The sequence below is a fragment of the Bombina bombina genome, chromosome 8, assembly GCF_027579735.1.
Source record: "Bombina bombina isolate aBomBom1 chromosome 8, aBomBom1.pri, whole genome shotgun sequence".
Lineage (NCBI taxonomy): Eukaryota > Metazoa > Chordata > Amphibia > Anura > Bombinatoridae > Bombina > Bombina bombina.
The window spans coordinates 25095541-25108769 of record NC_069506.1 but is presented as its reverse complement, the minus strand read 5'-3'; the positions used below and the strand labels follow the sequence as shown (position 1 = coordinate 25108769).

Here is a 13229-nt window from a genome sequence, read left to right as displayed (position 1 = left end):
AGCATCTTGGATTTACCGGTATACGGTACATACAGTAGATTTTGCCTTCTGGACTTTCTGGGATATACGGTAGTGCGCTATGGCGATGATACATTTTGCCGCCCCCCACCCCACCATGATTACCGGTACATACCATCCCCATTGCTAGTTAAAGGGATATCAAACACCAATTTTTTCTTTCATGATTCAGACAGAGCATGCAATGTTAAGCAAATTCGATTATCAATTTTGTTTCTTCTCTTGCTATCTGTAGGTTAGGACTGTAAGGTTAGGAGTAGTCTCATTTTTGGTTCAGCACCTGAGTAGCTCTTGCTACCGTAATTGGTGGCTAAAATCAATTAAATACGGTAAATAAAGGACTGTAATGTTTAACCAAAATCCTAAACCAAAACCCTACCCCAAACCTAAACCAAACCCTAACCCTAAACCAAAACCCTAACCCTAAACCTAACCCTAACCCCAAACCTAACCCCAAACCTAACCCTAACCCTAAACCCTAACCCCAAACCTAACCCTAACCCTAACCCTAACCCTAAACCTAACCCTAACCCAAACCTAACCCTAAACCTAACCCCAAACCTAACCCTAACCCTAACCAAACCTAACCCTAAACCAAAACCCTAACCCTTAAACCCTAACCTTAAAACCCTACCCCAAACCTAACCCTAACCCCAAACCTAAACCTAACCCCTAACCCCAAACCTAACCCTAACCCCAAACCTAACCCTAACCCTAAACCCTAACCCCAAACCTAACCCTAACCCCAAACCTAACCCTAAACCTAACCCCAACCTTAAAACCCAAACCTAACCCCTAACCCTAACCCCAAACCTAACCCTAAACCCTAACCCTAACCAAACCTAAACCTAACCCTAAACCAAAACCCTAACCCTTAAACCCTAACCCTTAAACCCTAACCCTAACCCTTAAACCCTAACCCTAAACCAAAACCCTAACCCTAAACCTAACCCTAACCCTAACCCCAAACCTAACCCTAAACCCTAAACCCTAACCCCAAACCTAACCCTAACCCTAAACCCTAACCCTAACCCTAAACTCTAAACCCTAACCCAAAACAAGAATATTCATATCACAAAATAAAAATAGGGAGAAGTGTGTGTTAGGTACTATGAAACTGTAAACAATCAAACTGTCGGGTCCTCTGTTGTGCCGGTCCATGTGACACACTCCCTTCTGCTACGGTCAAACTGTCGGGTCCTCTGTGTTGTTCCGGTCATTGTGACATGTGACACACAACATTCTGCAATGGTAGCTGATAGAACTTGCCGCCGGACTGGGCCCCAGATGGAAAGCAGGTCAGGATCCATTTATGAACATTTAAAACACTTTATTGCAGCTTATTAAAATTTAAATCCATAGTGGCAAAAGACATCCAGCATGGTCCGCCGGATCAGCGGACATGCTGGATGTTTTTTGCCACTATGGATTTCAATTTTAATAAGCTACCGTAGGTACCGTAATCCGGTAATCAACCTGTAGATTTCAAACAGCTTCCATTACCTCGATCCGGACCGGTATTCATGATAAATCCATTTAAAGGATTCATGGGCAGGCAGACACAAAATGAGAGGACAGCCTGGATTTATCATGAATATCGGTCCAGACCGAGGTAATAGAGGCTGTTTGAAATACCGGTAAATGTATTGGAAGTTGATTTGCCCTAAACGTTTGTTTTTACGGTAAATGAACACGAGCGGGGGGGCGAATCCTCTCACCTGTTGCTCTCACTAGATGCAGATAGTATACCGGGCCTTTATATAGGAGCTTCCGGTTTCACTCAATTCAGCCCCCAGGCTCCCGCAGATTGTGCAGCCAAGTGAATTGCTTGATAAAAATATAAAAGCTATTTTAAATCACTATGCACACCATTAGTAAGTAAGCAACGCTTGCTACAACTACCCAGTGTCAGTTAGCCTAAAAATGCAAGCACAGGGCCTGCATTCGCACCATAAGACGCACAGACATTTCTCCTTACTTTTGAGAGGGAAAAAAGTGCGTCTTATGGTGCGAAAAATACGGTAAATACTTTGTAATTTTTATAGTAGTGTTTTTTTTAATGTGTAATATAGTTTATCTAATTGGTAGTTAGTTTAGTTTTAGTTTAATAGTTATATTAGTTTAATTATTAGTTTAAACTTAGTTTTTTAAATTGACAAGAAAGTTTAATTTAATTTAAGATATGGAAATTGTAATTTTAATATAAAGTTAGGGGGGCGTTTAGGTTTAGGGGTTACTAGTTTAAATTAGTTTTATTGCGATGTGAGGGGCTTTTGGTTTAGGGGGTTAATAGGTTTATTTAGTATATTTCGTTGTGGGGGGCTTGCAGTTTAGGGGTTAATATGTTTATTATAGTGGTGGCAGGATTAGGGGTTACTTAACTTTAGTATAGTGGGGGGCAATGTGGGCGGACGGCAGATAAGGGGTTAATAATATTTAAATAGTGTCGGCGGTTTAAGGGGTTAATAACTTTATTATAGTGGTGACGATGTCGGGGAGCAGCGGAAATAGGGGTTAATTAATTTTATTAGTGGCAGCAATGTCGGGAACAGCAGATTAGGGGTTAATAATAGTGTTTGCGATGCGGGGAGTTATTAACCCCTAATTCTGCCACCAGTTTAGGGGTTAATAAGTAGTTTATGGGTGTTTAGTGTACTTTGTAACACTTATGAGTTATGAGTTTTATGATAACAGTTTTTGTAGCGTAAAACTCATAACTATTGCTCTCAGATTGCGAAATGCAAGCTTTTTAGCCTCACTGCAAAACTCGTAATGGCGGCGCTATGGAAGTCCCATGAAAAACTGACGTTGCGTTACAGGCTAAAAAGCTTGCGGTACAGCTATACCGACAAGACTTGTAATGGCTGTGGTGCTGTTTTAACGCTGAAATTACCATTTTTTCAGCGTTAAAACACGAACGCACAACTTGTAATCTAGGTGATAGTGAAGAACATTTCTGGTTTGCACTATACTAAAGAGACAGCAGCTTCTTCCTGCCTGCCTCTCCTCCTTCTTGTCTCTCCCATGCCACAGCCACTGCCCTGCCCCCCGCCTCCCAACACAGCACAGGTAACTTCCTTTCTTAACTTTCTTTCTACAGCCACTGCCCTGCCCCCCGCCTCCCAGCCCACCCACCACCCCGCACCTATTTAATGGAGTTCGCTGCGCGACTGCGCAGCAGCCGTGCGCAGTGGCTGCGGCGCTGGTGCGCCCGAAAGCCCATCAGCGCCGGTCCCTGACCAGCGGCACGAACCCTGGCTCCTACAACTGCTGCCACTTGGACGCCAGCACCCTCCTCCATCTCAACACCAGTAGATCATCCGCCTGCCACCACGCATTCCCGACGAACACCATAGGACCCTTCACCTGCCGCAACTGCTCCTTCTCCTCCCTCTGAACCACTAACCCGCCAGTCACCTCACGCAAAAACAACCGCAACCATCTCCACAGCATCCTCCTCAACACCCGCTCCGTCTACAAGCAAGCCGTCGAAATCTGGAACCTGCTCAGCTCCACCACCCCAGACGTGCTTTCCTCAGGAAACCTTGCTGAACCCCACATCAATGCCTTACATCGCCATCCCCGACGGATACAAGATCTCCCACGAGTACAGCAGCAACCGACCGGGAGGAGGCCTCGCCATCGTCCACAAACAGTCCCTCCATGTCACAACCAGCTCTGACTACCGCTCACCAGGCTTGGAACACCTACACTTCAAGATCCAGGTCAGTCCCAACACCACCCACTGCGGTACCCTCATCTACAGACCTTCCGGACCTCGTCCTGCCTTCTGCGACTCCATTAATGACCTCATCGCATCCCACACTCTCGCCTCAACAGACTACATCCACCTCATTGACCCCAACTTCCACCTAGACAACGCCAACGACCACAACACCACCAACCTCTTAGAAACCTTGGAACCATCGGCCTGAAGCAACTCGTCAACTCCCCAACCCACTTAGCCGGACACACCCTCGACCATATCTTCTCTGCAGGCAACCACATCTCAGTCAACCACAACACCGAACTCCATTGGACCGACCACCATTGCATACACTTTTCCTTCAACAAACCCACCACACACCTCCGGCAGCACCACCCGCCCCGCAGATCACTGAAGACCAACTTCACTCCACCCTGAACAAGTCCCCCCAGCTACCTCCACAGATGCCAACTCCTCCGCCCGCAACCTCCACCACTGGACCTGGTGATCCAGCAAGACCCCTGCGAATAAAACAGGGGACCTGGTGATCCAGCAAGACCCCTGCGAATAAAACAGCCTACAAAGAAGCCATCACTACCCACCACCACCTTATCAAAACCACCAAGAAGACAGCTATCCAAGATAGAATCAATGCCAACGTCCACAACAGCAAGGAGCTATTTAACAGTAATCAAGAAATTCTCCAATCCCAACAGTGACACCAACGGACATCCAGCCCCTTTCACCTCCAAGCCCACAGAAATCAGCTGCGGTGTACCCCAAGGCTCTTCGCTGAGCCCCATCCTATTAAACATCTACATGGCCCCCTCTCACCGCCATTGCCCGACAACAAAACCTCAAACATTGTCTCCTACGATGACGACACCCAGCTAATCATCTCACTCACCAGTGACCCCACCACCGCCAAGAGAAACGTCCACGAAGGGCTGACAGCAGTCGCCACCTGGATGAGCTACAACTGCCTAAAGCGGAAAGCAGACAAGACTGAAGTCCTCCTCCTCGGTCCCCACCACATCGCCTGGAATAACTCCTTGTGGCCCACAGCCCTCGGACACCCTCCAACCCCCTCCGACCATGCATGAAATCTAGGCGTCATCCTGGACTCATCGCTCTCCATGGACCGACAAATCAACGCCTCTCCTCTGCATGCTTCCACACACTTCACCTGCTGCGAAAGATCTTCAAATGGATCCCAACCTAGACCAGGGAAGACTGTCACCCACGCCCTAGTCAGCAGCCGACGGGACTACGACAACGCACCCTACGCCGGCTCCACCATCAAGCTCCAAAAGAGACTACAGCGCATCCAGAATGCCTCGACCAGACTAATCCTCGACATCCCCTCGTAAATGCCACATCACCAAACATTTGCGGGACCTGCACTGGCTCCCCAGCAACAAAAGAATAACCTTCAAGCTTCTCACCCACGAATTCAAGGCCCTCCACAACATCAGTCCCGAATACTTGAACCACTGCGTTACCTTCTACACCCCCTGTCAGACAACTTTGATTTGCCAACCAAGTCCCTCGCAGTCATCCCCGCATCAGGAAAACCACAGTGGGAGGCAGATCCTTCTCTCACCTGGCAGCCAAGACTTGGAACACCCTCCTGCTGAACCTCAGACAAGCTACCGCCCTAACTAAGATCAGAAAGGACCTCAAGACCTGGCTCTTCGACTGAACTGCAACCCTCAGCGCTCTTGATACCCTTACGGGTGAATAGCCGCGCTTTACAAGAACCCAATAGATAGATAGATAGATAGATAGATAGATTGATTGCAGGAAATGTAAATCTCCTTTCCTCCAGCCTTAAATTGTGACCTCTTGTCACAAACAATTTTCCTTGGTATAAACAGAGCCATCTCTGTGTATGGGTCTTGAATATATTCATATAAAGTAATCATGTCACCTCTCAAGTGCCTTTTTTTCTAGAGAAAACAGTCCCAGTTTGGCTAGCCTCTACTCATAGTTTAAATTCTCCATTCCCCTTTGTGGCCCTTCTCTGAACTTTTTTTAGTTCTGCAATATCTTTTTTTGTGATCTGTCCCCAGAACCTGCACTCCATACTCAAGGTGAGGTCTTACCAGTGATTTATATAGTGACAGAATTATGCTTTCCACCCTTGCATCAATGCCTCTTTTTAATACATGCTAGTATCGTATTAGCCTTAGAAGCTGTTGCCCTGCATTGTATGCCCATCTTTAGCTTGTTATCTATTACTTCTCCAAATCCCTGTCCTCCTCTATTTTGCTAAGCCTTGTCTTATTTTTATTTCCAAATGTAGAACCTTGGATTTTCCAGTATTAAATCTAATTTTCCATTTACCTGCCCATCTTCTAATTGTTGTAGATCCCCTTTTACAATGCAGTGTGCAATTGCTGGCATACGTCCCTTTAAAGGGACATGAAACGCAACATTTTTCTTTCATGATTCAGATACAATTTTAAAAAAACTTTCCAATAAACTTCTATTATAAAATTTGCTTCATTCTCTTGGTGTCCTTTGTTTAAAGAACAACAATAAACTACTAGGGACTAGCTGAACACATCAGACAAGCCAATGACAAGAGGCATATACTATATGTGCAGCTACCAATCAGTAACTAGCTCCCAGAGATGCATTGCTGGTTTGAGCTCCTATCTAGATATGCTTTCAGCAAATGATACCAAGAGAACAAAAATTGCTTGCTGCATCTAAATCACAAAAGTTTAATTTAGACTTTACTGTGGCTTTAACTAACTCAAATCACTCCCTTTTGCAGCAGATAAATACTAGATTCTATAAGAAGACTTTGTCAGTACTATGAGACCCTCAGAGAATGCTCTAACGGCAATTTTTACCTTAAAGGTACATTAAACACTAAATAAATGCTAAATAGAATGATGCATTCACAGAAAAGATTAGTCTGAGAATAACAGGTAGATGTATTTGTTAAAGTTTCATAAGTTGTTTAAATATTGACAAAATAAGTGTAAAGTTTTAGTGTCTATAAAACAATGGGAGCTGCCATGTTGTATCTTAGGTTACCTTCTCTGCTGTGGCCAATTAGGGACAGTTATAAATAGGTCACTAGAGTGTGCAGCCAATGGTTGTGTGGTATATGACTGTGTTCTGAGTGTGCAGCCAATGGCTGTGTGTGTTCTGCACTATTTCTAACAGGAACTGAAAAGCTCACAATTTCAAAATGCAATTACAGGAAAAGGGGACAAAATAAATAATGAAAGTATATTGCTGAGTTTTTTATATATATATATATATATATATATATATATATATATATATATAATTTATTATTTTATATTACCATCTCCAGGTGTTTAATGTCCCTTTTAAGAATTGTGTCACTAAGGAGAGTTCCCTAATTTTCTGTATGTTAATGAGACACACGTTATAATATAGAGCTTAATAAAATAAACTGATGATTTATTGTCATGCTGGAGAGTTTTTGAAGAACGCAGTTTACGGCATCTAACAAGCAAACTTACAACTTGACGGTCATTTTTCAGATAAGATAATTCACTTTTTAATGCATTTTAATACAAGTATGTAATAATTAGAAGAATTTACGTGTGGTCCTCCTCTGTCTCAAGTTAGTACACATTTAGTTTGCATTGTGCTGACGAGACACATTACTGAGTATTAACCTGTCCTTGCTTGCACGTTGTATAACAAAATCCCTGTATGGTAGTGCAGATGTACTACATGTATCTCACAGTACAACAGCAACACTTGGTGGCTACTAGTGAAAATGCAGCTTTGTAACATTTTATATTATAATGCTGGGCTTTATTTAGGGTTACAGATCACTAATTACAGTGTTTAAACAATCAGGCCACCAAGCAATTGATAGTGTATAAGGGCCCACTTGCCCCTCAACAAGAGGGGATGGAATCTAGTGTAGAATAAGAGTACAACATTCTTTCTTAAATACCACACTAAAACGCACCATCAAGAATGTGAAATGTATGCTCTAAATACACTCACTGAAAAGAGGGAGATTATGGTCACTGCTTACCGTAGGAGGCTGGGATGGGCTCTGTTGAGGGGCACTGACACCAGGAGAAGCCCCTTGTCTGCCGGCTGCCAGACTGGCCTGAAACACATTGCAATAGCCTAAATAATATGGTATAAATGTGTCACCTGCACACACCAGGTTATATAATGACAATGTGTCATCTGCACACACCAGGTTATATAATGACATTGTGTCACCTGCACACACCAGGTTATATAATGACAATGTGTCTCATACACACCAGGTTATATAATGACAATGTGTCTCATACACACACCAGGTTATATAATGACAATGTGTCTCATACACACACCAGGTTATATAGTGACAATGTGTCTCCTGCACACACCAGGTTATATAATGACAATGTGTCTCATGCACACACCAGGTTATATAATGACAATGTGTCTCATACACACACCAGGTTATATAATGACAATGTGTCTCATACACACACCAGGTTATATAATGACAATGTGTCTCATGCACACACCAGGTTATATAATGACAATGTGTCTCATGCACACACCAGGTTATATAATGACAATGTGTCTCATGCACACACCAGGTTATATAATGACAATGTGTCTCATGCACACACCAGGTTATATAATGACAATGTGTCTCATACACACACCAGGTTATATAATGACAATGTGTCTCATACACACACCAGGTTATATAATGACAATGTGTCTCATACACACACCAGGTTATATAATGACAATGTGTCTCATGCACACACCAGGTTATATAATGACAATGTGTCTCATGCACACACCAGGTTATATAATGACAATGTGTCTCATACACACACCAGGTTATATAATGACAATGTGTCTCATACACACACCAGGTTATATAATGACAATGTGTCTCATACACACACCAGGTTATATAGTGACAATGTGTCTCATACACACACCAGGTTATATAATGACAATGTGTCTCATACACACACCAGGTTATATAATGACAATGTGTCTCATACACACACCAGGTTATATAATGACAATGTGTCTCCTGCACACACCAGGTTATATAATGACAATGTGTCTCATACACACACCAGGTAATATAATGACAATGTGTCTCATACACACACCAGGTTATATAATGACAATGTGTCTCATACACACACCAGGTTATATAATGACAATGTGTCTCATACACACACCAGGTTATATAGTGACAATGTGTCTCATACACACACCAGGTTATATAATGACAATGTGTCTCATACACACACCAGGTTATATAATGACAATGTGTCTCATACACACACCAGGTTATATAATGACAATGTGTCTCATACACACACCAGGTTATATAATGACAATGTGTCTCCTGCACACACCAGGTTATATAATGACAATGTGTCTCATACACACACCAGGTTATATAGTGACAATGTGTCACCTGCACACACCAGGTTATATAATGACAATGTGTCTCCTGCACACACCAGGTTATATAATGACAATGTGTCTCATACACACACCAGGTTATATAATGACAATGTGTCTCATACACACACCAGGTAATATAATGACAATGTGTCTCATACACACACCAGGTTATATAATGACAATGTGTCTCTTACACACACCAGGTTATATAATGACAATGTGTCTCATACACACACCAGGTTATATAATGACAATGTGTCTAATACACACCAGGTTATATAATGACAATGTGTCTCATACACACACCAGGTTATATAATGACAATGTGTCTCATACACACACCAGGTTATATAATGACAATGTGTCACCTGCACACACCAGGTTATATAATGACAATGTGTCTCATGCACACACCAGGTTATATAATGACAATGTGTCTCATACACACACCAGGTTATATAATGACAATGTGTCTCATACACACACCAGGTTATATAATGACAATGTGTCTCATACACACACCAGGTATTATAATGACAATGTGTCTCATACACACACCAGGTTATATAATGACAATGTGTCTCATACACACACCAGGTTATATAATGACAATGTGTCTCATACACACACCAGGTTATATAATGACAATGTGTCTCATACACACACCATGTTATATAGTGACAATGTGTCTCATACACACACCAGGTTATATAATGACAATGTGTCTCATACACACACCAGGTTATATAATGACAATGTGTCTCATACACACACCATGTTATATAGTGACAATGTGTCACCTGCACACACCAGGTTATATAATGACAATGTGTCTCATACACACACCAGGTTATATAATGACAATGTGTCTCATGCACACACCAGGTTATATAATGACAATGTGTCTCATACACACACCAGGTTATATAATGACAATGTGTCTCATACACACACCAGGTTATATAATGACAATGTGTCACATGCACACACCAGGTTATATAATGACAATGTGTCTCATACACACACCAGGTTATATAATGACAATGTGTCTCATACACACACCAGGTTATATAATGACAATGTGTCTCATGCACACACCAGGTTATATAATGACAATGTGTCTCATACACACACCAGGTTATATAATGACAATGTGTCTCATACACACACCAGGTTATATAATGACAATGTGTCTCATACACACACCAGGTTATATAGTGACAATGTGTCTCATACACACACCAGGTTATATAATGACAATGTGTCTCATACACACACCAGGTTATATAATGACAATGTGTCTCATACACACACCAGGTTATATAATGACAATGTGTCTCATACACACACCAGGTTATATAATGACAATGTGTCTCATACACACACCAGGTTATATAATGACAATGTGTCTCATACACACACCAGGTTATATAATGACAATGTGTCTCATACACACACCAGGTTATATAATGACATTGTGTCACCTGCACACACCAGGTTATATAATGACAATGTGTCTCATACACACACCAGGTTATATAATGACAATGTGTCTCATACACACACCAGGTTATATAATGACAATGTGTCTCATACACACACCAGGTTATATAATGACAATGTGTCTCATACACACACCATGTTATATAATGACAATGTGTCTCATACACACACCAGGTTATATAATGACAATGTGTCTCATGCACACACCAGGTTATATAATGACAATGTGTCACCTGCACACACCAGGTTATATAATGACAATGTGTCTCATACACACACCAGGTTATATAATGACAATGTGTCTCATACACACACCAGGTTATATAATGACAATGTGTCTCCTGCACACACCAGGTTATATAATGACAATGTGTCTCATACACACACCAGGTTATATAATGACAATGTGTCTCATACACACACCAGGTTATATAATGACAATGTGTCACCTGCACACACCAGGTTATATAATGACAATGTGTCACCTGCACACACCAGGTTATATAATGACAATGTGTCTCATGCACACACCAGGTTATATAATGACAATGTGTCTCATACACACACCAGGTTATATAATGACAATGTGTCTCATACACACACCAGGTTATATAATGACAATGTGTCTCATACACACACCAGGTTATATAATGACAATGTGTCTCATAGCACACACCAGGTTATATAATGACAATGTGTCTCATGCACACACCAGGTTATATAATGACAATGTGTCTCATACACACACCAGGTTATATAATGACAATTGTTCTCATACACACACCAGGTTATATAATGACAATGTGTCTCATACACACACCAGGTTATATAATGACAATGTGTCTCATACACACACCAGGTTATATAATGACAATGTGTCTCATACACACACCAGGATATATAATGACAATGTGTCCTCATGCACACACCAGGTTATATAATGACAATGTGTCCTCATACACACACCAGGTTATATAATGACAATGTGTCTCATACACACACCAGGTTATATAATGACAATGTGTCTCATACACACACCAGGTTATATAATGACAATGTGTCTCATACACACACCAGGTTATATAATGACAATGTGTCTCCTGCACACACCAGGTTATATAATGACAATGTGTCTCATACACACACCAGGTTATATAATGACAATGTGTCTCATACACACACCAGGTTATATAATGACAATGTGTCTCATGCACACACCAGGTTATATAATGACAATGTGTCTCATACACACACCAGGTTATATAATGACAATGTGTCTCATACACACACCAGGTTATATAATGACAATGTGTCTCATACACACACCAGGTTATATAATGACAATGTGTCTCATACACACACCAGGTTATATAATGACAATGTGTCTCATACACACACCAGGTTATATAATGACAATGTGTCTCATACACACACCAGGTTATATAATGACAATGTGTCTCATACACACACCAGGTTATATAATGACAATGTGTCTCATACACACACCAGGTTATATAATGACAATGTGTCTCATACACACACCAGGTTATATAATGACAATGTGTCTCATACACACACCAGGTTATATAATGACAATGTGTCTCATACACACACCATGTTATATAGTGACAATGTGTCACCTGCACACACCAGGTTATATAATGACAATGTGTCTCATACACACACCAGGTTATATAATGACAATGTGTCTCATACACACACCAGGTTATATAATGACAATGTGTCTCATACACACACCAGGTTATATAATGACAATGTGTCTCATACACACACCAGGTTATATAATGGACAATGTGTCTCATACACACACCAGGTTATATAATGACAATGTGTCTCATACACACACCAGGTTATATAATGACAATGTGTCTCATACACACACCAGGTTATATAATGACAATGTGTCTCATGCACACACCAGGTTATATAATGACAATGTGTCTCATACACACACCAGGTTATATAATGACAATGTGTCTCATACACACACCAGGTTATATAATGACAATGTGTCTCATACACACACCAGGTTATATAATGACAATGTGTCTCATACACACACCAGGTTATATAATGACAATGTGTCTCATACACACACCAGGTTATATAATGACAATGTGTCACATGCACACACCAGGTTATATAATGACAATGTGTCTCATACACACACCAGGTATTATAATGACAATGTGTCTCATACACACACCAGGTTATATAATGACAATGTGTCTCATACACACACCTGGTTATATAATGACAATGTGTCTCATGCACACACCAGGTTATATAATGACAATGTGTCTCATACCACACACCAGGTTATATAATGACAATGTGTCACATGCACACACCAGGTTATATAATGACAATGTGTCTCATACACCACACCAGGTTATATAATGACAATGTGTCTCATACACACACCAGGTATATAATGACAATGTGTCTCATACACACACCAGGTTATATAATGACAATGTGTCTCATACACACACCAGGTTATATAATGACAATGTGTCTCATACACACACCAGGT

The 13229-nt window shown here is 41.3% G+C and overlaps 1 protein-coding gene across 1 annotated transcript in view; it reads right to left on the bottom strand.

The window, feature by feature from the left end:
* PHC2 (polyhomeotic homolog 2) overlaps positions 1–13229 on the bottom strand; it is a 218668-nt gene that overhangs the window by 91682 nt on the left and 113757 nt on the right. The window contains exon 5 of the mRNA XM_053690193.1: positions 7761–7838. Within this exon, the coding sequence (XP_053546168.1) occupies positions 7761–7838 (78 nt within the window). The remainder of the gene's footprint in view (positions 1–7760; positions 7839–13229) is intronic.